Raw genomic sequence first — 25,883 nt, forward strand, 5'->3', positions numbered from 1 at the left:
GGGAAATTTTATTCCTGTCTTCCAAGCAACAGGATGGTCCAAATTAGTGTCATCTGGAAAGTCGATGAGCTCACTCGTGATTCCTTAATCCGAGTAATTGCTCAAGACACTGAAAAATCCTAGCTCCTCCTCAGTCGATCCCTAAGGGGCACCGCTTGACCCGTGACCAGGACTTGGTGGTGGGCCATCACTAAACCACCCACATATGTCATAATTATGGTCTGGAGCCTCTTGCTTATTCCCATACTCCTTGGATTTGTGCATAAACATTTCAGAGAGTCATGAGGGCTACCTTCTGTTTTCTAGAAACCTTTTTTGAATACTGGTGAAAAATATCTAGTAAGAAGTATCAACACATTTTATCAGATACCCACACAGTGGTAACCTTTGTCAAATAAGGGTACCCCTCCCTCCGTAACGCCAATTACATTGACCAGCCTTTTCTCCTGTTGGGCTCTTGGGGGTTCACATGTGAAATCATTGAAAACATTAGCATATAGTAAGTTACAGATACATGATTTGACGAGAACGTGACAAACTGCACGAGGTTAGTTCAGTTCAAGTCTGAATGATATAACATTGATTCGCATAACAACTATATCACTTCAGGAATGAGGAAAGCAAACGTATTGGAGAAGATTCAGGAAATCTTGACCGTCTCTCTGGCTCGCATCAAGGGAAGCTTTGTAAGCCAGACATTCAGCCCTGGAAGGAGGGATGGTCTCAATTTGGTCTACTCCCGACCACTTGAGGGAAGCTAAGTTAAGAAGAGGCCGCTTTGACGTATTACCCAGGCAGAGAGAACCATCAGAGTTTCTTGAGCCCTCTGGGGGCAACCAATGGGGGGAGAGAGACAATTTTGGGGTTTTTTGAGGTGACCAAGAGAACTCTCAGAAACAGGCCTGGATTGAAGCGGGGTCCAAAAGTGTAGTTGCACAGGGTTCTGATTTCTGAGAACCCCAAATTTTGTTTCTCATTTGAAAATCTGGGGCATTCCCTTTAACTCTTATCTTTAAAACAATGTTTTTTTCTTCAACTTTTTTGAACTGTATGGTTTGAAACACTTATTGCTGTGGAATTTTGTCAAAAGAGGATCCTGATTTTTTTTTTTTCCTAGCAGCAAAATATTTCAGTCTGGGCTTGTTCAGAAACTGCAGATCAATAACGCTTCCCTTTTAGTCCCTGTTTTATGGGGGCTAAAGATTTTTCAAAGCTCATCACAGTTTCAAAATTCAGAATCCACTTTTGGTTGTCAGATGAACGGACCACGGCTCTCTGAAAATTTGGACTCTCAGCTGACACAGGCAATTATGCCGGGAGGGGAATTTCCATCTTGAGATTCTGTGGTTCATGATACTTTACTAGAACTGTTCAACTAATGCAGTTGTTGTTGAAAGTAACCCATCGGTTTTTAGATGAGTTTGATACTGTCTGCCCGGGAATTGAAGTGTGGTTTATCCATGGACCATGAACCCATGGGACTGTTTTTCTCATTCTTCCCTTCAAATGGGCTTCGCCTGTTCCATAGCATCAATCTTTGCTGACTTCAAACAAAGGAGGGGGGATTGTTGGAAACTGCCAACTTTAGCTCATCTGCTTATAATTCTTAGAGATCCAGATCATCAGATGACTGGGCTAGCACTCATTTTAAATGATTGTTCTTCACAGGTCCCTTTGAGGTCAGGTCAAATTAATTTTAGGTTCCCTGTTCCAAGAGGCTCCAGGTCTCAGGGCAGCTGTTGGCCATGTGGTGGTCAGGGTTGCCAACTGCTGAAAAGACTTTGTACAAACAGTGCGAATAAAAATGATTGACCTTCACAGTTTTCTTTTCTTGGCAGATCAAAAGTCTGTACAAATCATTCTCAGCGGTTGGAACACTCTTCAGCTTTAAATGAAGTGGCAGGGCCTAGGAGTTGCAAGAAGGATTGTTCTGCTCCCACTGCCCTTCCCCCTGCATCCCCCCACCCCACAAAATCCCTCTTATGCCTTAATAGGGTCTGGGACCTGAGGGCCCTCACTTCGCTGAATCACTCGGCCCTTGGAGTCCACCGCCTCTCCGGCTGGCCTTGGCATTTGGTCTCGTGGGACAGACACTTGCTCTTTTGGGATGGCTCCCAAGTCGGGCAGCTGCATCTTCCACTGCCTGGGGCTACACCGCTTCACACTCTACTGATCCACAGCTGTTCCACACAACACTATGTAGCCCTACTTTGGGGATCAGGGTTGACCTTTTCCTCTCTCCTCAATGTTCAAGTTTTGGACAGGGAAACAGAGGTAGGGCCCAAGGTATCCATACAATTGCCCTCCTTTCCCCTCCCGCCACGAGGAATGGCAGAGACCAAGATAGTTGCCCCCGAACCTGAATCAACTTCAATAACTGCAGGGAACCTGATTCTGTAGGGAACCAAATTCACACTCCCCTGTCCTCTTCGCGCCCCCATCAGGGCCTGGGTCCACCCTGGGACAATGGGAATATGGTGAGGGCTCTTGGACCCCTCCACCACCCTCTCCCTGGTGGGCAGTGACCCTGTGGGTGCAAGAGCCTCGGCCCGAAGCCATCCGCAACGCTCTGCATCCCTCCCCACTCTGGGTCCAGACTGGCTTTCGTCTCTGTGGGCCCAGTGTCAGATCCCGTCTTGAGGAAGAATGTGGAGTGGACAGAGAGGGGGAAGGGGTCGGAGGAAGCGGAAGGAGAAGGCTCATAGTCGTGAGCCTAGCTATCACGGGCCTGGCCCTGCTCCGGACGCTTCACGCCTCTCCATGTCCTCTGTAGGATCCACGGCAGCAATGACACTCCCAGGTTTCCTCCTGTCGCTAGCCGGGTATGGAGGCTGTCCATATTTACAGACATCCAAGTGTCTCTATGGACTTTACAGACATGGCCAACTTTAGATTGTCCATGAATTTACGGGTAGTTGGCAACCCTGGTGGTGAGACCATTTGGCTACTCGGAGGTGAAACAGGTCATTGTATTTGCATCTTTAAAGGCCTTCAAAGTAATCCTTGAAGAGGTCTTCTCTTTGTCCAGTTTACGGTTTGCTCTCCTTCTGCTCAAAATGCAGAAGGTTATTGGTGTAGAGGAACACCAAATTGAAAGGAAAATCAAAGTACATGAATTTCTGCTAGGAGAGACTACTGAATTCCCCTGTATTCCTACATGATCAGTGGCCTTTTGGACAGTGCCTTATTGGCTCCATTTTTCTGCAGATGGCTTTCTTAGTCCCCCTATTTTCCCCAAATGCTCAAACTTGAAAACGAGCAATGAGTCCTGGTGTTTCACAGTTGTGATTTAAAGCGCCCTTTCTAATCATACGTGATGTAAGGTCCTCTCTCCCAAACTATTTTCACTGCCCACCTCTTCACAACAGGTGGCCGGCCAACAGAGAAAACCCGACGTAAATTCACAAATGCCTAACAAAGATGTGACTTTAAAAAAAAAATTCAAAGGGGCCTGGTTTGGGGGGCAGTTCCATTGTGGGGAAGAAGAAAGGGGCTACGGTTAAACTGGCAGCTGCGTGGTTGATACGGCAGCTAAATGTGGTGAGCTGGAGGGGAACCCTGAGCTGGCAGTCAAAAAGCCTCCTGTACTGTAGTTTCTCCAGGGGCTCAAAGCCCCTGGAATGGCTGTGGCTCGTGAGCACTTCTGGAACTTAATGACACTCTGAACTTCCGTTACAGAGATGGCCCCAGGTATGCTGGTGCGAAGGTCACATTTGTTCAACTCGCTCTTGTTCAATTAGCGGCGCTGCAGATGGCCTCGACTCCGAGACACCCCGAATGAAACGGCGCCTCGGGCTGTCGCTTGAGTCCCCTGTAGCTTGGGCCGGCCCTGGTCTGCTCTCTCGGTTACCCGAAAGGATTCTTCCGGCTCTTTGGGCGTGTGTACGCTTAGTAAATCATGTCTACGTCCCACTGAGCGTCAGTCCATTCACTGACAGGAAGTTTGCCAGAAACAAGAATGTGGGGAAAAAAAACCCTTATGGCTACATTTAGAACTAGTTGACGCTGTGCTCATCCTTTGTGGGAGAAAATCCGGACTGCTGGTGTCACCTGGAAACACTGGGATATGTGGAAAATAACTGCGGTGATGCAGAAATCCTTGCTTTGCCAGAGTGCCCTCGTGTGGTCTTGTGCCACAGAATTAAATAGCTGGGATTCAGTGGTAAAATGAGTTGTCTGATTATTAGGGCTCTGGGCAGAAGGGCCAGCAGTTGGTCAGTCAGTGAAATACACCTTTGCGCACTAAGAATTTCACATTTTTAAACCGTAGGGCTTGACTAAAGGCTTGCTAGTATTGTTTGACTATATCCATACGACAGTTTGTACAGGCAGCAGAAAGAGGTCTACTGATAACATCTCCACCTTAGGCTTGTTAAAATTCCTTTATTTATCCACTCAAAACATTCTTCTGACCCGAAAACCAAAACGCTATGGTCACTGAGCCTCTGGAAGATTTTTTCAAGTGCCCAAGAGCGGGTGTTCTCCCTACCTTTGAGGCACAGTGTTTCTGTTGTTGCCGGGAAATTTACTCTTCAAGATTTTGAAGGAGGAGCTGGGGGAACTTGGGGACTTGCTCCAGTTTCTTGTCTCTTCAGCGTTTTGTCTCTTCAGCAAGAGGTATAAATTGTAGGTGATTGTCCAGGGGAGAACACTTAAAGAAGAGGAGTGAAAGCATTCTGTCCATAATCGCCCTCTTTGAGAACAGGTCAGAAGTTTCTTTGTTACTGTATGAGGCGATGCTTAGAGGGAACTCTATCTAGATGGCAGCTAGGATGTCCTTTAAGAGGTAAGAGTTATCGGAGGAAGGGCTATAGAGAGGGGGCCAGGGCAAGTGGAAAAATTATATATACATGTGTATATATATATGTATATATATATATATATATACACACACACACACATATATACAGCAGATATCTTTTCTTGTAGGTAATGTTTCACCTCCAATTCTCTGGTAGAGTAGACCAGAGCGATAATGCTAGATGGGACAATCGTATGGGGGAGAAGAGTGTCTAGACCAGGGGCCAGTAAAACAATAAGTACATTCTAAAGGGAAGGCACACAACGCAAAATCTGGAGAGGTTTCTTTTGAGTTCTTGTGCCAGTTTGTACATGGAGTGATAGCCATTGACTGGTAAGGAAGAAAAGCAAAGTGTCACAGTGCTGGCCAGCAGCAAGCTGGGAAAAAGTTGGCAGTTAAAAAAAATACATATATATATATACATATACATATATATATATGTATATGTATATATATATATATATATCCCTTTAACCGTGGGCCGTGATTATGCATGCAAGGATAAAGGCTACTTGAGACGAGGAAATATTCTACAGATTTGCAACACTTTTTCTCTCCTGGATCATTTGGGGAGCAGGAATTGGAACTCGTCCTGGAAAAATTAAGTGTTTTCAAGAAGCTTTTTAAGGGGCGTTGCATTTCTGAGATGGGGAGACAGGCTCCATTGATCTTACAGGATTCAGAATGAGAGAGTGAATAGCTCAGGTACCAGGAAGGGTATTTATGGTAGGTGAGTGGCAAAATTCTTTCTTCGGTTCCATTTCTAATTATTTCACTTCATGACATACTAGGGGGGAGAAAAACAGGCTGGGTTATTCTTAGGAGGAAAAACAGGATGACGCTTATGCATTGACTCCAAATAGCTATCCATTACTGCTTTACCAAATTCTGCGAGCTTAAAATTAAAGGCTAAACTTCAGTCCTTGCCTGGATAAAACACCCATCAAGTTCCCTTTGTTTTTCTCTGGCTTAGTTAAATGGCTCCGGGATGTTTTGTTACTTACCAGAGTGGTCCTGGGCTAGTCTGCTAGGGGGAATTCTTGGAACTTCCTCAGCCCATTCTCATGTTCTAAGTGGCCACCATGTTCTCTCACAGCTGCTGCTTCCCTCACAATTCCCCACAGCCCCCCTATCCCATCAGGACCCCCGGTGGGAACGGGAGAGTCCACTGTGGAAACCTTTGTTGAGCTGAGTTCTCTCCACTCAGTCACTCAAAGAATAAAACGAGCAAGGGGAAGTTAAGAAAGAGGGGGCACGGGCAACTTCAAGGGCCTGATTGGCCCCAGGTTTGGGAGGATTTTGTGCAATATAGCCAGGTATAAAAATAATCCAATCTTATCTTCTAAATAAAAATAGTTTTACACAGACCTTGTTTCTTGATCTTCTGTAACCAGCACAGACCTGTTTCGGGAGGCAAATGGAACTGCAGTGAGTGGGTCGATTTGCACTCGTTTAGGTGGGATTAAACACAAAAACTAAATGAGATCAAAAGACTTTACCGATCAGCCAGAGTAGAGACTCCGCAAATCTGCGGAGGGGAGATCAAGCTAGTTGGGTGAAACCAAGGTTAACTGAGGCTAACCAAGGTTTTCCAAACTGAAATGGAAATGACCTTGCAGAACCCCACATTAAGGAAAAAACCTCGCTCTGTAGTACTCGCCCTGGCTCTGATGCCACACGCAAGCAAGCTCACAGTCGATTCTTTCAACACTGCATTGTGCTATATCCAGGCGACCTTGCATTATCGGAAGAAGGTTCCCTAATCCTATTGTCATGTTCTAGCCAAAGTGCATACTGAAAACACGTGTTCTGGCAGAACTGAGTGCATAATGTTACGTAGTGCTTAGTATAGTAAGTGCTCAATAAATACGACTGATTGATACAGGGTTTGGATAGTGGCTGTGGGGCAGGAATGTCTGAGGAAGACAGTGAGGGGTAGTTGCTTTTAGATGCTTCTTACCAAATATTGCTGCATTATATCAGCTATTGCTCTTTGGTCTGTTCCTCAGTGATGAGAAAAGTCAGTTAAGAGTTGTATGTAAAACCAAGAGAAACAAATAAAACCAAAGACACAAATAAATCCATCTTAGCTAGGATGGAGTTGTGTTGGGTAGATGTTTTGTAAAGACAAGCAGAGGTTTAACGGCACCACATTTCATGTCTTTTTCTCAATTTCTCTTTTGGAACCTAAAGTATAATATTTTGTTTCTTTTTAGTTTCCATTTTGCTAGGTATCTCTATGCTATGCAGACGATTAGTGTGCGTAACCAGAAAGTGGCGTTAAATTAAACTCCAGTTTGGCACAGCAAATCGAATCGCCGGCGCCAACCTCATGCCGGCAGTCTTTGGGGTGAGTAGATGCAATTCTCCATTCAGGAGACCAGTCCTGTCTTTGAGCATTCCACAGCAACCCTGTTGCCAGCCAGCCCACTCTCCTGAGTGACAGAGAGCATCTCCGGCTCCTCCCCAGTCCCCATGTCTGGCCTCAATCTTACTGCCACCTTGGGTGACTTCAGATGGCTTCGGTCCCTGGAGATCGAGGGGATGGGAAGAAAGTTGGGCGGGAGGGGCGAAGTGAAAGAAAGTCCACATCATGGATGGGCTGCTTAGTCTCCACAAGGCCAGCCTAGAATTTGTCAGGCAAACTGTAAAAGCTCACTGTGGACAGCGAATGTGCCTGCCAACTCTATTGCACTGTACTCTCCCGAGGGCTTAGTACAGTGCTCTGCGCCCCTTAAGCGCTCAATAAATACCAGTGACTGATGGATTGATTGACTGTGGCAAAATCTACTAGTCACCGATCTCTCTTTTGTTGAGTTTTAAACCAAGTGGTGACGGCAATGACTGTGGGGCAGATTCTTTCATTTTGTTTTCCAAATGTTATTCTGTTTGCTGGGTGAACACATGCTATGAATGGGCTTTATCAACACCTTTTAGCATATTTACCTTTCCTTCTCCTCAGTATGTTGTTTCTCTTCTGCCCTGGAATGGTAGAGTACAATTGTCTTTTAGACCTTTTTTGCAGCTTGCACTGAGTATTTGAATTCAGTCACAGTCCGTATAACGCTCTGTAGCTTTCCTTTTGGTTTTCTTTAACCTGATCTGGGGAGTTTCTCTGGGAAGGAAAACAGCTTTCCGGCAGCCACAATTCAAATCTCTGCTGATTGTAATGGGAGCAGTTAGCATTTTGTAAAGGAAAGCAAAAATGTTGTCATTATTGTAATGCTAATGAACTATTAATAATTGGCAGAGGACATCCTGTGGTGCTTGATTTTTTTTATTACAGCTGAAGAAAGGAAAAACAAAATGGTTATAATGGTTTTTTTTTTTCCTTGGTGCCTAAACCTAGGCCCGCCTTAACACTGAGGAGCAGATTTGGTACACCATTGAAAGATCAGGCAAACACTCAACAAGCAAATAATTGGTGGATTTTAATAGAGTCCTGATCTAAAATGTTGGGCTCCCTCCATCCCCTGGGACCAGACTACATTTGAATAGCGGTTAAGTAAAACACATTAAAGCAAACAAATGTGGCAAGCAACACAGTACTTCAGCTGGGGGCTCTTCCTGAGTTGATGCTGGGTAACGTAGATGTCAATTTTTCCATTTGAGTGTGGGACTGAAAAGGGCTGTGGCTTCTAGAGGGAAGCCAGTGGAATGGGATTTGGGAGTGGCAGGGAGGTTTTGGGGAGCTAATTGGTGAGAAAGACTTTATGGGGGCAATAGCCCCAGGTGCCCCATGAAGTTAGCAGCCCTACTGGGCAGCAGCTTCAACGGAAGCAGAGTTCACTAGTACAGGACACAAAGTTGGAAGTTGGAGGTCAACGCTCAGTTCCTTTACAGAAGCAAGTGACTCTTCCCCAACCCTTATCCCTGCAAAAAGGTTTGGTACCTTTCTTTTCTGGCCTTGATTCTTTCTTCTTCATATCTGAAACAAGTAAAAGAGTATCAAGAGGAGCCTTTTCATTAGGCACATTCCTGCCGAGTGTTCATTTAACTGTTAGCATCGACCTGGGCTCACGGCCTTCATCCCCATTTTACAGATGTGGCAACTGAGGCACAGAGAATAATAATAATAGTGATAATAACAGTATTTGTGAAGTGCTTATTGTATGCCAAGCTAAGTGCTGGGGCAGATACAAGGTAATCAAGTTGGATACATTTCCTATCCCACATGGGGCTCACAGTTTTGATCCCCATTTTACAAGATGAGTTAACTGAGGCTCAGAGAAGTGAAGTGACTTGCTCAAGGTCAATCAGCAAGCAAGTGGTAGAGTCGGGATTACAACCCAGGTCCTCTAAGTCCCAGGCCTGGGGTCTTTCCACTAGGCCACACTGCACTCTGCACTTAGCATGGTCAAAATGACATCAATGCCTACAGTTCCCTTACAGGAAGGATTGGGCTTTCCAATATTTTCCAATATTTTCAGGGATGTGTGCTCAAAGGAGAGGTCAGTGTCCTCCAGCAAAGCACCCCAGCATGAGGTGAGGAGCTAATGGACCAGATGGCATGAGCACTTTGGTGACGGTGAGTTCCCCCACATTGTTTTCAAGCAAATTGGCACTTACAGTTGGACACAGTCGGGGATTTGGACGTGCTCCATGGGGATGATCTGTTCCAGTTCTTCCAGGCTGTGTACATATTGGATCTTATTGATAAACTTCACACTGGCAAAGAAAGACAAGGCACACTGGAAAATAGATCATGACTCCTGGATAACAGTATCAATGAAGAAGAAGGATATAGACAAACAGGGCCAGCAATAGACATTTCGTGGCCCTTGGGCTTGCAGGTTGGCTTCCAAGTTTGGGCTGGGGTCCTTCCCAGTGTGGGAGAGTGAGGACGTTTAAGGCTTAGTGGGACTTGCTGGTGCAGTGTGTGGAAGCACAATAGCCAAGGCCCTTCTCTCTCTGACCCTTCCTTTCTGAGCTGGCCAGTTCTACGCCTGCTTGACTGCCTCTGGTTGTGCTTGATAACTTGACTGACTTAAGTGAAACACACCACAACATATCTTAGCATATCACCTGAAGACAAAACTACTCTCTTGACAAACCAGGGCCCCTGGCCCTGCTCATCAGTAGAATCGGATCACCTAAAGAACAAAGCAGGTCCAGGGCTGAACGGGAAAACGCCAGTGTGACTTTCTGCTTTCTATCCTAAAGTATTTTTGTATTGTACTCTTCTGATCACTATGAATGCCACACTAACTGTATATAAAGAAACTCCATACTGCTTGAAGTTGAGCTGGCTTTGACAAGCATAGGAAACTCTGCTCGTCAACCACCACTCCAACTACACCACTCTGACTATACGACACAGAGTCCGTGAAGTTTTTCTTCCACAAGTGTTCTGCTCTCTAAGCAGGACCCCCTGGACCGAGTTTGGAAATCTGTCTTTCTTTTTCTTTATGGTATTTGCTGATGGTTACTATGTGTCTAGCACTGTTCTAAGCACTCGGGTAGATACAATGTAATCAGTCAGATACAGTCCCTGTCTCATCTGGGGTGCACAGTCTAAGTAGAAGGGAGAACGGGTATCGAATATCTATTTTAAAGTTGAAGAAACTGAGGCACGGAGAAGTTGGGACTTGCCCAAGGTCACACAGGAGGTAGTGGCGGAATCAGTCAGTCAATCGTATTTATTGAGCACTTACTGTGTGCAGAACACTGTATTATGCACTTGGGAGGGTACAATATAACAACATAACAGACACATTCCCTGCCCACAACAAGTTTACAGTCTACAGGGGGAGATAGACATTAAAATAAATAAATGACAGATATGTACATAAGTGCTGTAGGGCTGGGAGGGGGAATGAATACAGGGAGCAAGTCAGGGAGATGCAGAACACAGAGGGGGAAGAGAAAAGGAATGCCATTTGGAGGAGATGTGCCTTCAATAAGGCTTTGAACAGGGGGAAAATAATTGGCAGATTTGAGGAGGGAGGGCATTTCAGGCCAGAGGGCCAGAGGCAGGACATGGGCAAGAGGTTGGCGGCGAGATAGATGAGATCGAGGTACAGTGAAAAGGTTAGCACTAGAGGAGCCAAGTGTGTGGGCTGGGTTGTGGTAAGAGAATAGCGAGGTGAGGTAGCGAGGTGAGGGGGCTAGGTGATTGAGTGCTTTAAAGCCAATGGAATAGGAATTAGAACCCAGGTCCTCTGACTCCGAGGCCTGGGCTCTGTCCACTAGGCCAAACTGTTTCCAATCTCTTACTTCCAGAGATCCTGAGGCGGATGGTTTTTCTTAAATCAGTGGCCCGTTATCAGCATCAGCAGCAGAAGCAACAGTATTTATTGACTACCTACTCTATGCCAAGCACTCTCCGTGCCCTCAAGGGGCTTCCAATCTTATGCAGGAGACAAGTGAAAAAAAATTGCTGAATACACAATAAGTAAAAGAATAGGGGCATAGATAAAAACGATAAAAACAAAGGTGAGAAAGGTAAGAATAGTAGACAAAGCGATATACATATGAGTGCTAAGGTGACTGCTGGGATGAAAAAGTGGGATTAATCAGGGAGGGCCTCTTCGAAGAGGTGAGGGCCCTGGGGACTTCAGGATTGAGGATTTTATTTATAGTATTGGTTAAGCACTTACTATGTGCCAGGCACTGTACTAAATGCTGGGGTAGTTATCAGTTTGGGCACAGTCCCTGTCCCACATGGGGCTCACTGCCTTAATTCCCATTTTACAGATGAGGTAACTGTGGCACAGAAAAGTGAAATGACTTGCCAAGGTCAGATAGCAGATAAGTGGCAGAGCCGCATTAGAACCCAGATCCTTTTGACCCCACTCTATCCACTTGGCCATGCTGCTTCTCTCAATCAGTTGGAGGTCTGGAATAATTGGTGGGGGCACTGGGCTTGGGAGTCAATAAGGGAGGAGAATTAATGTTGTTCGGTGGAACAAAGGGCAGCAAAGATGAATTTGAAGTGGCTAAAATTGGCCTGAGTTTTCTCCAACAGCGCTCTGTGACCCCAGTGCAGGAGCAGAGGACAGGGGCAGGGACCCAAGCCTAGAGGTTGTTGGTGCAAGAGCAGTGGGGGAACAGGAGGATGAGGGAGTTGAGTTTAGTGGGTAGGGTGGTGTTGAGGGCATGGATTTGTGCCTCAGGAGAGAAAGCCTCGTGTAGGGAATCAGAGTGAAGCATGTTGGTCTAGGGTAAGTGGAGGGGATCTAGAGATAGGAGGTCTATGTGAGAGGAGGGTACAGTTTTGTGAGAAGGGGGAGTGTGGGAGATAAGGCAGGTTAGGAGAGTGGGATTTCAGGGTCAAAGAACCTGTTTATCACTGGCAGGGTGAAGAATTCTTTCTTTTTGTTTGTGAAACCTACTTAACTCGAGCTTCAGTGGTTGCCCAAATTTTCTTTTAGAACAGTAAAAAAAAAAAAAGGACCAGAATGAAGAATCATCTACTTCATATGAGTTGGGGTTGGGGTTGAAATCAGTTGAAATCAGTCCTAACAAGTTAATCAAAAGACTCTTGGTTTACCTGATGAAGGGTCTGGAGATAGCCAACACTGTCCGTATGAACCAAGAGGGATGTACAATTATTAATGATTTCAGGTTTTTCCGTAGTCTGTGGAAAAAGTTAAAAGGGCAAGAGAGTATACTCAGCACCTTCAAACCCATCATTCTAGAAAAATACAAAGCCTCTAAGCGCGCGCTGGAGTATTTGTTAAGCACTTGCTATGTGCAAAGCACTGTTCTAAGTGCTGGGGAGGTTACAAGGGGATCAGGTTGTCCCACTGGGGGCTCACAGTCTTAATCCCCATTTTACAGATGAGGGAACTGAGGCCCAGAAAAGTTGCCCAAAGTCACATAGCTGACAATTGGCAGAGCTGGGATTTGAACCCTTGACCTCTGAATCCAAAGCCCATGCTCTTTCCACTGAGCCACACTGCTTCCCCAAGCCTCTACTACCTCTACTGCCTCTACTAACTGTAGTTGAGGCTAACAGAAAAGTGTTATTGCCATTATAGAGGGAGCTTAGAACTGTTTTCAGAATCATTCATTCATTCAATCGTATTTATTGAGCACTTACTGTGTGCAGAGCACTGTACTAAGCGCTTGGGAGAGTACAAAACAACAATGAATGGTCACATTCCCTTCCCACAATGAGTTTACAGTCTAGAGTGGGGAAGTCAGACATTAATAAAAATAAATACAATTACAGATATGTACATTGATATGTCTAGCATATGTCTACTTTTCCAGTGTTTTACAGAAGCTCTGTGTTTTTCAAGAGAAAAAACAGCCTGCTGATTTTCTCCCATTTTGATGCTGTCATTTTGGCTTATTTGGGACACTTTCTGAAAAGTGGACATTTCAAGTAGCATCATGGTGCTCTGCTTTAGTTTTCTGTAGCTTCCTTAAATTTAGCATGAAAACTCCCTACTATATTAGAAAGGAGGGATTACAACTTCAAGAAAGGGGCAAGTAGCAGCAGATACATTTCCCAGGTCCTTGTAATAGGAAAAAAAATGGCAAATAGCCAAGGGGAATTTTTAAGTACCTCCTGCTACCTTTTTTAAGGTATTTGTTAAGGGCTTACTACTTAATAATAATAATAATAATGGCATTTATTAAGTGCTTACTATGTGCAAAGCACTGTTCTAAGCACTGGGGAGGTTACAAGGTGATCAGGTTGTCCCACAGGGGGCTCACAGTCTTTATCCTCATTTTACAGATGAGGTCACTGAGGCACAGAGAAGTTAAGTGACTTGCCCAAAGTCACAAAGCTGACAACTGACGGAGCCGGGATTTGAACCCATGACCTCTGACTCCAAAGCCCGTGCTCTTTCCACTGAGCCACGCTGCTTCTCTACTACTACTTGTCAACCCCCCTCTCAGGGTCGCACCTAGAGAGTTTCCAGTACTCTACCAATCTTGGCTACAGGAGGGAAAGTCAAGCAGAGGCCTACCCCTTCCATTCCTAGTTTGACCAGTGGCTAGTGAGTGGAAGGCAATCTGCTACAAGTCAAAACTCACCCATGCCGGGCAGCAGCGGCATGGGAGAGAGTCGAGGGCAGAGACTCAGATTTACTGCGCGGAAGGAAGCAATGGTAAACCAGTTCCGTATTTTTCTCAATAAAACTCTATGGATACACTACCAGAACAGTTGCAGATGGACAGCGGTGCATTCCGGGAGAGATGTATTCGTGCTGTCGCTATGGGTCGGAAACTACTCGACAGCATAAGACAGGACAAACCTTGTCAAACACTGTCCTAAGCGCTGGGGTAGATACAAGTTACTTAGGTTGGACAGAGTCCCTGTCCCACATGGGGCTCACCGTCTAAGTAGGAGGGAGAACTTAGGCACAGAAAAGTTAACTGACTTGTCCAAAGTCACACAGCAAGCAACTGGCAGAGCAGGGATTAGAACCCAGGTCTTCCAACACCCTGTTCCATGCTCTTTCCACTAGTCCATGCAGCTGTGAGAAACAACTTAGGTTGGTAAAAGTTTTGGGGGACTGGAGCATTTTGGTTTTTATCTGTAAGACCGCAGCCAAATTTTTTTTCCCATTTTTTATGAGATTGTTGTCTTTGACAGGAATCACATCAATGCAATGAGATCATGGGTTTCAGGATGTGAGTAAAAAATTGGGTTCACACTAAAATTTTGCCAGAATTTCACTAGATTGAAATACAGAAAGTTTCAAAGACAAAAAAAAAAAGCCCAGCACTTCCCTGAACAAAAAATTTTTCCTGCTTGGGCGCATTTTGAGAGGTATGATTGAATCCTTTCCATGAATCTATTCTGTTTCCGCCTTTCTACATTATTTTGTGTCTTAGAAGCTGGACCACAGGAGGAAAATGCCAGGTAACTATGCTGCTCACCTCCTGTCAATCATCTGGTAACATTTCTTCAGCCAGCCAATCCCTGGCATCCTCCGACGGGGTGTAGCGCCATTCAGATACACAATCATGTAGTCTTCAGCGACCAGCAGCTCCAAACTGCTGATCACGTACCTATTCATGAATATCCCAAACTGAATATCAAAGTTTATAAATCTTAGAATAAATGAGTCACACAACCAGGATGACTTTTTTTTCCTGCCCACCTAGCAATCAAGGTTTTGGCTAGGCAGACAGAGGGAGTGAGAGAAGGAGGCCCAAAGAAAAGTGTTGATAGATAGAGCTTCAGAGTAAAGCTCATGGACATGGCTTGACATGGAGGATTTTGATGGAGGAAGAGACAGGTGGTGATGGTTAAAGAAGCTTGGGGCTGGCAGGAAGGGCAGAGGTGGGGGGTATGTGATAACTGCGTTATCAAGCTTCAAATTTAACTGTAACTTTAAAAGACTCCCCAAGTCCATGAAAAAGGATGCTTTTGGAAAGATGGAGGGTGAACACCTGCAGTTTTAAATTCTTAGGTCAATCAAGTCTGCTGGCGGGTTGACTGTATTCTGATAATAATCCCCCTGCAGAGGAGAGAGAGTGAGACTGTCCTAAGCTGTGGGGCAGTTTTTGGAACAGTCTTACTGTTTCTGCCAGGGAGTGACTGAGGAGAATCTGGTTCAGTAAGCTCTACAGCCCCATCTCCTCACTCCCAGAGAGTTGTAGCAGCAAACCATTCTGCTTCTAACCCCCCTGCTTTTTTCTTATGTGTAACTTACAGGAAGAGATTTTCCATTATATAATGGTAATCTGCCGAGTTACTGTCTGGAAGATAGCAGGCTGCAAAGACAATGATGGCATTCAGGCCTTCACCGTAGTACCCTGGAAGAGAAAGAGAAGGGGAATGCTGGATAAATCTAATCATCATTGTGGTATTTGTCAGGCACTTGCTCTGTGCTGAGCATAGGCGCTGGGGTAGATACGAGGTAGTCAGGTTGGACATAGTCCCTGTTCCAAATGGAGCTCACCATCTAAGCAAGGGGGAGAACAGGTATGAATGCCCATTTTACAGATGAGGAAAGTGAGGCACAGAGAAGTTCAGAGATTTGCCCAAGGTCACACAGCAGGTAAATGGGTAAGGTCGGATTAGAACCTGGGCCCTCTGACTCCCAGGCTGCTAGGGACTCTTTCCTCTAGGCCATGCTGCAAAGCCAGGGAGGCTGAGGCAGCTATCAGGTGAGAAAGATCAGTGGTAATATTCTGGGCATGCTTGGAATGAGCCACAAATGAAAACAGTCTCAGCTTTTGTAACATCACATCTTCTCCAAATATGAATCATTTATGGAGTGAAGCTAGATCAGAATTGTTCCTATTTACCAACAGGAGCCACTGGGAAGAGAGTTAGGGATAGACTTTGAGGAGGAACCAGTAAGGTGGGACTGAGGAACTCCAACCAAACGTGCCTGTACCTATCACCAATTTGCTGGTGCTGGGTTGGCTCTAGCCCCAGTTTAGCGGGTAGCATTATGTTGATGCTGATTAGAATGGGTTTTCCATGATTAAAAAGATATGCGGGCTAAGGGGTCTCCAGACTCAGACTTGACTTCCTGACTTGCTGTAGGGGTGAGGTAGGGCCCTTCCCTCCCGGAGCTAGTCCAGGAGAGAGGGGAGGCAGAAGAGGTGTGTTCCAGGCCCATATTATCAAACATCTTTGAAGCAGCAGCCTGAAACTCTCCCGTACCTCCAAAACTGGAATACAATTCCTGCCAGTCAATCAGTCAAGTGGATTTATTGAATGCTCACTAAGAGTTTGGGAAAATGCAATATAATCAATCAATCATATTTATTGAGCGCTTACTGTGTGCAGAGCACTGCACTAAGCACTTGGAAGAGTACAATATAACAGAGTTGGTAGACACGTTCTCTGCCCACAAGGAGCTCACAGCTTACGTTCATCCCCACCACCTGGAAGACACCCAGCTGGTAGCGTTCCCCTCAACAGCAGGAATCGGACAGGACAGATGAAATTGCCTTCGGCAGTTTTAGAAGGTTGTGGTTGGAGTTGCTGTGGCAGTGGCTTTTGTGTCTCCTAGATTCTAAACAGCCCAGGCTGGGTAGCAAGGAGGCTGAAATTGTAACTCTATGGAATTTATTTTTGACATTGCTTTTTATATTGTTTTCATGGGTTTTTTTTTCTGTGCGCCTTTCCCTATTCTTAGACTGGAAGTTCCTTGAGGGCCGGAGTACTTGTCAAATTTTCAGCCAAGTGACATAGGTGCCTGCTCTATGGGGATGATGGGTGCGATTACCCCTAGAGCTCTTTTTTAAGGTATTTGTTAAGCCCTTACTATGTTCCAGGCATTGTATTAAGTGCTGGGGTAGATACAAGCTAATCAGGTTGGATACAGTCCATGTTCCACAGGAGGCTTACAGTTTTAAACCCCATTTTATAGATGAAGTAACTGAGGCACAGAAAAAGTCAAGTGATTTGCCCCAGGTCACACAGCAGATGAGGGGCAAAGCCAACATTAGAACCCAAGTCCTCTAATTCCCAGGCCCATGCTCTTTCCACTAAGCCATGCTGCTTCCAGCTTTTTGAGCTGGACTCTCGGGCTCACTCACCCCAGGACTCTCCCCAGACCTGAGAGCTTCCAATCAGGCCGAAAAAACCCAAAATGATGACTTTCTGGCCTGTTGGCTCTTTGAAGCCTGTCCCTTTCCAGTTCTCATCCTTCCTAAAATCCCTAACCCCTGTTCATCCTTGGACACAAAATAAAAAGTTGGCACCTCTGCTGTGTTCTTTTTCCTAGCACATGGTGGTGTCTTGCACATTACAGGCACTTATTAAAAGCTATTTCCTTGAGTTATGCCCCTGATAAAAACTTTCTTCTCCCTGCAAAGCCTCCAAGAAGCAGCTTTTTTAAAGGCCGACATCAAAAGAAGAAAAACTCCTCAGCCGCTCCCCCCCTCACCTCCATGGGTCACCACCTTCATGTAGGGTTTGATCATCTGCAGGTCGATTCGATGTTCCTGTTCCCCGATTATTACCGTCCTCCACAGTCTCCCGTTGGTGGCACTACCTTCTTCAGCTGCCCCGTCTCCAAAGAGATCCGCACTGTTTCCAGGCATGTTCTTAGCGGTGGCTACTGGGGTATCATCTGAAAGTAGGCAAGCGAGAGCACTGACCTCATCTCTCAGAGGGGTCTGACAGTCTTGATAATGAAGGTTCTGACGAAGGACTCACTGATCTCCCCTCAGGCAGAGCAGACATTCATTCATTCAATCGTATTTATTGAGCACTTACTGTGTGCAGAGCACTGTACTAAGCGCTTGGGAAGTACGACTTGGCAACATATAGAGACGGTTCCTACCCAACAGCGGGCTCACAGTCTAGACATTGACTTGAATCCAAAGAGATACCATTTCTTCCCGGGTACCTTGGACCCATTTGCAAGCTGGGTTGTCATTATCAATCAATCAATGAATGGTATTTATTGAGCGCTTACTGTGTGCAGAGCACTCACTGTACTAAGAGCTTGGGAGAGAACAATAACAATAATAATATTTCTTAAACCCTTCCTATGTGTCAAGCACTGTTCTAGGCGCTGGGGTAGATTCAAGTTCATCAGGCTGGACACAGTCCCTGGTCCACTTAGGGCTCACAGTCTATGTAGGAGGGAGAACAGGCATTGAATCCCCATTTCACAGTTGAAGACACTGAGAAGTAAAGTGACTTGCCCAAGGTCACACAGCAGGCAATTGGCAGATCTGGGACTAGAACCCAGATTCTCTGACTCTCAGGCCTGTGCTCCTTCCAAAATAATAAAATACCAAAATTATGTTGGACTTTTGATGGTCAAAATAGGAAATTAATTTTTACGAATTAGCCCCACTAAATAGCTAGGATTGGGCGCATCCTAAAAATGGGGAAAGTTGTGACAAATTGATACCTTCTGAGTTGGAACTTGACTGTTTCTTGGAGCTGGAGCTATGGCAACGACCTATGATCAGACCTTATTCAACCAATCTCTCGCCCTTCTTCCTCCCTTCTCCCTACATCTTTCTCCTCCCCCAATCTTCAGCACAGTTAGCTCAAAAGATAAACAGAGCCCTCTGTCCACAAGCTACAACTCTTTCAGAATCTCGTTTAACAGCACTGTGGCATGCAGGCTCCTTTTTAAATTAGATCCACAATCTTGTTTAATTTCGCCTGGTGTCTGGGCTCTTTCGATACAAGATTTACCATCCCATGCGGATTGGCTGAGGTGACGGGGGAAAGATTTAAAGCAGTTTTAATGAATAAAGCACTGTTGAAAGGCTGGAGAGAAAATTGGCACATTTGTAGGGGAAAGATAGCCAAGAAACGCCTTACTTTAGTTAGGTGCTGGTCCCTCATATCCCAACTATATAGTTCATTTTTAATAATTAATTGTGGTATTTGTTAAGTGTTTACTTTGTGCCAAGCACTGTACAACTCGCTGGGGTAGATACAAGATCATTAGGCCCCACATGGAGCTCACAGTCTAAGTAGGAGGGAGAACAGGTATTGAATCCCCAGCTTCCAGATGACGGAATTGAGGCACAGAGAAGTGAAGTGACTTGCCCAAGGTCACACAGCAGGTAAGTGGCAGAGCGCTATTAGAACTCAGGTCCTTTGATTCCCAGGCCCATGCTCTTTCCTCTAGGCCACACTGCTTCTCCTTCTCCTCTAGAATTGGAATTCTAGATGGATTTTTAGCCCTAAAGGCTTGGGTGGAGTAGAGTGGGTTTGAATGGCAAAGTTCACATCTGAAATGTGTTCAAGCGCTTAGTACAGTGCTCTGCACATAGTAAGCGCTCAATAAATACGATTGATGATGAAATAAGGGTCAGAGCCTGAGGCGGGCAGTGGAAGCAGACACTGTGAGGGGCAGCCTGGGTTGGTTTCCTCGCACATACTCAGGCCACTTTGTGGTTCCATCGTGATTCAAAGCGCGAGCATTTCAGGTTTGCCTGACAGCACTCATCTGCAGAGAGGCAGCGTGGCTCAGTGGGAAGAGTGTGGGCTTGGGAGTCAGAGGTCATGGGTTCTAATCCCGCCTCTGCCACTTGTCAGCTGTGTGGCTTTGGGCAAGTCATTTCACTTCTCTGTGACTCAATTACCTCATCTGTAAAATGGGGATTAGGACTGTGAGCCCCACGTGGGACAACCTGATTACCTTGTATCTCCCCCCAGTGCTTAGAACACATAGTAAGCACTTAACAAATACAAATTATTATTATCTGCCCCTTGTGGCCTTGTTGCTTTTGTCAGATCTGAGTCTCTCAGTTTCTTTTGTGGGAGGGAGGACATCTCCCAGTTGCCTGCATGACAGTCTCTCTGGTTTCTATCTGTTGTGTGGATTTAGTTCAAATACAGCAATTTGTTGCTGAATTGTACTTTCCAAGCGCTTAGTACAGTGCATTGCACACAGTAAGCACTCAATAAATATGATTGAATGAATAAATGAACGAATGAACTAGGCGCCCTGTTTTGGATGGGGCAGGCATGCTTTCTAGCTTTCCATCCTGCTTCATTGGGGTCCTATTTTTTGCTAGAGTGGTGAAGCGTTCTCCATTCTTGCCTTTGGCTGCAGCAGCTATTGCCACCCTCATTGCTGAGGCTGATAGAGCTTGGCTGGGGCCATGCTTAAATCAGTTTCCAGTAGTACCAGAGCTACATTTTTCTCTCAGGAAACTCAATCAATGGCATTTATTGTGCGCTTACACTTGGCAGAGCACTATACTAAGCACGTGGGAGAGTACAATATAATCCCTCTAGGCTGTAAGGTCATTGAGGGCAGGGAACGTGACAACCAACTCTGCTATACTGTACTCTCCCAAACGCTTAGTACAGTGCTCTGCAGAACAGTAAATGCTCAATAAATACCACTGAATAATTGATTGACTGAATGATTGATTGAATACAACAGAGGTGGTAGACAGGTTCTCTGCCCGCAAGGATCTTATAGCCTAGATGGGGAGACAGACATTAAAATAAATTATTGATATGTACAAAAGTGCTGTGGGGCTGAGGGTGGAGTGAATACCAAGTGCTTAAAGGGTACAGATGCAAGTGCATCGGTGACTCAGAAGGGGGAGGGAGTAGGGAAAATGAGGACACAGTCAGGGAAGGCCTCTTGGAGGAGAAGTGATTTTGAAAAAGGCAGGCTGCCGAGATTACTGCAGCAATCCTATTACCTGGATTGGGGCGATATTAGCAGCAGGGGTGGTAGCGGCCTCAGGTGAACTGGGCCATTCTAGATTAGGCCAAGGCTCCTGCCATTTGCATCCAGTAGCCCAACGGCAACACAGTTTTGGTGGCCCTTGCTAAAGTGGCCCATCCTGGCCTGTGGTGCCACTAGGGCTCCTCGGGGAAAGTGGTGGCAGAAGCAGCCACAGAGGCAGGTGAATTTTGCCAGATGTCCTTTTGCTCTTCTCCTCCCTCCCTTTTGCCCTTCCCTCCTCCTCTTTTCTCTCTTTCTCCTTTTCTGCCCTTTCCCCGCTCTCTCCACTCCCACTCCCTCTTTTCTGCTCCACCTGGTGCTACCAAAGGTAACCATCTTAGGTTAGATGATTAAATTAGGCAAATCTCTTCAGTGCAATACAGACTAGAAGGGGCAGTGTTAACAAGGATCTTTACTGATCTTTTATCCCTACTTCCAGGAAAAAGAATCACAACCCCACCAAAAACACTTTCACAAAGGACTCTTTTCCTGGAGCACCAGACTTCCCTGGATCCCCCTGATTTGATGGGATTAGTTAACTGCCCAGTTAACTAATATCCTGGTCATTTAACCCAGAAATTCATTACTGGAGTAAATAATGGAAAATTTCCTTTTTGACCTCAAAACTTTTTATGGCCATATATCTAGTCTAGATCTAGACCCTTTCTGACACCAGAGCAGTGATGCATTTCCCAACAGGTCCTAAGTGACAGATTTTTTTAGGTGGGGGGTGAAAAGTTTTCAGAAAAAAAGACCCGAAACAAAAAACTATGCAAGGCTCCTGTGCGTATTTTTTTTTCAAGCCCTATTTTGGGGAAAACTTAAGCCTCTGGGCAATACAGTGACAAATTAGTCTCCAATGACAAGGAGCATGTGACAAATTCGCCTCATTTTTACCTTCCCATTCCAGCTCATTGCCATTTCCCAAGAATTCCAGGGAATCTGTCTCATCTGGGGTCTCGATGTCATCCACGTTGATGTCTAGATCATCGGGGGTGTCCAGGAAGTCATCAGACAGCATGGAACCCTCACTTTGGTCCAAGGAAATGTTAATCTCAGGGGCTACAAGAGTCTTTCGTTTGCGATGCGCCCCATTGAAGTTTAAGGTGTTCGGCGGAGCTGCAGGAAAAAAAAGAAAATCCAGTTTCTCGTTTTTAACCCCCTTTTAAGCTTCTTTTTAAACAGACTTTTGAATGAACCATTAATCATTTTTTACAAGATACTTCATACAGAGCAATACTTCCCATGTTGGTGTCTTCTCATTTCAAAGTACTTTGCAAATGAAGCCCCACAGCAGCCCTGGGAAGAGGTTGAAGATACCCACTTTTCAAAGGGGAAGTTGAAGACAGCGTGTATGAAATCATTACGTTACAATGCAGGCGTGACCGCGCGTTCATCTCAATATCTGGTATTCCCAATTGCCATCAGTCCCACCCTAATTCCGACTTGATGGTCAACTGCCTAGCTACTTGGCTCAAGAGAAGTGACAGGGTTGTAAAGAAAGGGAATGAGGAGTACTAACTACTAACATACTAACTAACTAGAAGCAGCGTGGTTCAGTGGAAAGAGCCTGGGCTTTGGAGTCAGAGGTCATCGGTTCAAATCCCGGCTCCACCACTTGTCAGCTGTGTGACTTTGGGCAAGTCACTTCACTTCTCGGGGCCTCAGTTCCCTCATCTGTAAAATGGGGATGAAGACTGTGAGCCCCACGTGGGACAACCTGATCACCTTGTAAACTCCCCAGCGCTTAGAACAGTGCTTTGCACATAGTAAGCACTTAATAAATGCTATTATTATTATTATTATTATTACTAACCCTTGTTCTGCCACATTGTCCACTTCCCCCTGGGAAGGAAGTTTCAGGACCTACTTCAAAGCCTTATTAAAGGCACATCTCCTCTAAGAGGCCTTCCCTGACTAAACCCTCTTTTCCTCTTCTCCCTCTCTCTTCTGCATCACCCTTGCACTTGGATTTGCTCCCTTTATTCACCCTTCCCTCAGCCCCACTGCACTTACGTACATGAGCCCGTTGTTGGGTAGGGACCGTCTCTATATGTTGCCAACTTGTACTTCCCAAGCGCTTAGTACAGTGCTCTGCACACAGTAAGCGCTCAGTAAATACGATTGAATGAATGAATGAATATCTGTAATTTATTTATATTAATGTTTGTCTTCCGCTCTAGACTGTAAGCTCACTGTGGGCAGGGAACATGTCTACCAACTCTGTTATATTTTTATATCATACTCTCCCAAGTGTTTAGTACAGTGCTCTGCACACAGTAAGTGCTCAATAAATACGATTGATTGATTGACTGACTGACTCCTCTGCTGGCCTGGCTATTCCTCTTCCTTAATTCCCACCACAGGCCAGCTACCATTCCGATCCCTCCACTCTGCCCAATTACAGCATGGGTTAGGTGTTAGGTGTTAGGGCCTGCTGTACCTTAGGAAATGCTCTTTTCTCAGACCATTAAACAGGGTGACATGTGAACTGAACTGGGGAGGGCAACTAAGACAAAAAAAAATTCATACGTCCAGAAATAGTAACCAATCAAGAAAATAAATGAAGAAAGTTGCCCAGATAGATGTTCTCTTTCTCTTTAAGCAAAGATAAAGTGATAGATCTACAGTGAATACACACCAGAAAAAAACCAGCCACCTATTTAAGAAATAAGACAAATGCTACAGAGAAAACTAAGGGAGGAGAAATTAAAATCACCAATTCCAGAGTAATCAAAATCAATTTTTAGAGTGTCTTTTCAAGGAAAAAAAAATAGCATGGGTGGTCCAGCTGAGTTAGGAGTAGTTAAATAATTAATAATAATCATAGTATTTTTAATACCATAATTATTAACATTAATGGATTGTGTCCAACCTGATTACCTTATACCTACCCCAGCACTTAGAACAGTGCCTGGCACATAGTAAGTGCTTAATAAATACCATAAAAAAAATCACTCAATCAATAGTATTTAGTGAGCGCTTACTGTGTGCAAAGCATTGTACTAAGTGCTTTGGAGAGTACAATGCAACAGAGTTGGTAAGATACATTCCCTGCCCACAACAAGTTTACAGACTAGAGGGGGAGACAGATATCAATATAAATAAATAAATTACGGATATGTACGTAAGTGCTGTGGGGCTGAGGGAAGGGTGAATAGAAGGAGCAAATCCAAGCACAAAAGCAATGCAGAAGGGAGTGGGAGGAGAGGAAATGAGGGCTTAGTTGACCAACGAAGGTATCTTGAAGGATGATGACAGAACTGAGGCACAGACAGTTACTCTCCCCCACTTCAAAGCCTAATTGAAGACACATCTCCTTCAAGTGCTGTGGGCCTCAGGGAGGGGTGAATAAAAGGAGCAAATCAGGGTGACACAGGAGGGAATGGAAAAAGAGGAATTGAAGGCTTAGTCAGGGAAGGCCTCTTGGAAGTGATGTGCCTTCAATAAGACTTTGAAGGTGGGGGGAGTAATTGTCTTTCTAACAACTTACTATGTGCCACGCACTGTTCTAAGCACTGGATTAGACACAAGATAATCAGGTTGGACACAGTCCCTGTCCAATATGGGGCTCACAGTCTAGGTAGTAGGGAGTAGGATTTAATCCACATTTTACAGATGAGGAAACTGAGGCACGATGAAGTTAAGGAACTTGCTCAAGGTCACACAGTAGAAAAGTGGCAGAGTTGGGATTAGAACCCAGGTTCTCTGGCCACACTAATTCTCTGTTGTAGTAGTAGCAGAAGTAGTAGTAGTTGTAATAGTATTAAGCATTTACTATGTGCAGAGCACTATACTAAGCACTGGAAGAGAATAATAATAATAATAATAATGACAGTTGTTAAGCACTTACTATGTGCCAAGCACTATCCTAAGCGCTAGGGAAGATACAAGGTAATCAGGTTGTCCCACGTGGGGCTCACAGTCTTAATCTCCATTTTACAGATGAGGTCACTGAGGCACAGAGAAGTTAGGTGACTTGCCCAAAGTCACACAGCTGACAAGTGATGGAGCCGGGATTAGAACCCGTGATCTCTGACTCCCAAGCCCATGCTCTTTCCAAATACAGACATGGGAATTAGACATGAAGATGTCATGGAATTTTGGAAAAGTATTTTCCCTAAAAATCAAAGCTCAGAAGCAATGTAGTGGCAAAAAGAAAACATCAGGGTTCCCGGAATCATAGGATTAATTGGAATGACACCAGTCATTGGAATAACTGAACAAGAGGCTTCTGAAATGGTCAAAGCCCCTGAGAATTGAAAAGTAACAGGTTATTTGCTGCCACTTTCCATTCCAAAAAGTTCTTGGCAGTACAAGGATTTATTTTAAGATGTTTCAAGCAAATACTGTCTTTTTTTTAAAAAAATGGTATTTGTTAAGTGCTTTCTATGTCCAGGTACTTTATTAAGCGCTGGGGCAGACACTAGGTTGTCAGGTTGGTTACAGTTCCTTTTCCACATAGGGCTCACAGTCTTAATCCCCATTTTACAGATGGGGTTACTGTGGCACAGAGAAGCTAAGTAATTTTCCCAAGGACACACAGCAGACAAGTGGCGGAGCCTGAATTAGAACCCAGGTCCTTCTGAATCCCAGGCCTGTGCTCTATCTGCTAGGCTATGCTCTTTCTCTTCTGTCTCTCAAGAGGAGATCTGGCTGCCTTCAAAACCTGCCCCCCTCTATCTGGGCCTCTGAACCCATCTCTTATCTCCTTCTAAAAAAACTTGCACCCATTCTTCTTCCCTCCCTGACCACTGCCCACTCTCTGATGGCTCCTTCCCATCTGCCTTCAAATATGCCCACCTCTTTCCTATCCTAGTAAAACTTTCTCTGGCCCACACAGCACCAGCCCGCTATCACCCCACCTCCCTCTTACCATTTAAGTCCAAACTCTTCAGACAGGTTGTGTACAAGCAGTGTGGCCTAGTGGAAAGAGCACAGCTCTGGGAGTCGGAGGATCGGAGGACCTGGGTTCTAATTCCGGCTCTGCCACCTGC

The 25,883-nt window shown here is 45.2% G+C and overlaps 1 protein-coding gene, 1 long non-coding RNA gene and 1 other non-coding gene across 6 annotated transcripts in view; 2 read left to right on the forward strand and 1 right to left on the reverse strand.

The window, feature by feature from the left end:
• LOC119949095 overlaps nt 1-25,883 on the forward strand; it is an 82,599-nt gene that overhangs the window by 26,732 nt on the left and 29,984 nt on the right. For both annotated transcript variants that reach the window (XR_005457166.1, XR_005457167.1), the window contains 2 exons: nt 7,033-7,151; nt 9,232-9,329. This is a non-coding gene — a long non-coding RNA (uncharacterized LOC119949095). The remainder of the gene's footprint in view (nt 1-7,032; nt 7,152-9,231; nt 9,330-25,883) is intronic.
• Nucleotides 1-25,883, reverse strand: part of ATCAY (ATCAY kinesin light chain interacting caytaxin) — a 60,871-nt gene that overhangs the window by 4,944 nt on the left and 30,044 nt on the right. For 2 of the 3 annotated variants that reach the window (XM_038770563.1, XM_038770564.1), the window contains 9 exons: nt 21,784-22,005; nt 17,614-17,799; nt 15,421-15,523; nt 14,642-14,773; nt 12,294-12,380; nt 9,371-9,469; nt 8,694-8,729; nt 7,748-7,783; nt 6,170-6,202 (listed from right to left, as the gene is read on the reverse strand). In XM_038770563.1, coding sequence (XP_038626491.1) covers nt 6,170-6,202; nt 7,748-7,783; nt 8,694-8,729; nt 9,371-9,469; nt 12,294-12,380; nt 14,642-14,773; nt 15,421-15,523; nt 17,614-17,799; nt 21,784-22,005 — 934 coding nt within the window. Of the gene's footprint in view, nt 1-5,271; nt 5,589-6,169; nt 6,203-7,747; nt 7,784-8,693; nt 8,730-9,370; nt 9,470-12,293; nt 12,381-14,641; nt 14,774-15,420; nt 15,524-17,613; nt 17,800-21,783; nt 22,006-25,883 lie in introns of those variants that run through there. The other variant, XM_038770565.1, reaches the window with a different exon arrangement.
• LOC119949758 lies at nt 13,645-13,782 on the forward strand. The gene has a single exon (XR_005457295.1). It is a non-coding gene; the product is annotated as a small nucleolar RNA SNORA7 (small nucleolar RNA).

The sequence above is a fragment of the Tachyglossus aculeatus genome, chromosome X2 (assembly GCF_015852505.1).
Source record: "Tachyglossus aculeatus isolate mTacAcu1 chromosome X2, mTacAcu1.pri, whole genome shotgun sequence".
Lineage (NCBI taxonomy): Eukaryota > Metazoa > Chordata > Mammalia > Monotremata > Tachyglossidae > Tachyglossus > Tachyglossus aculeatus.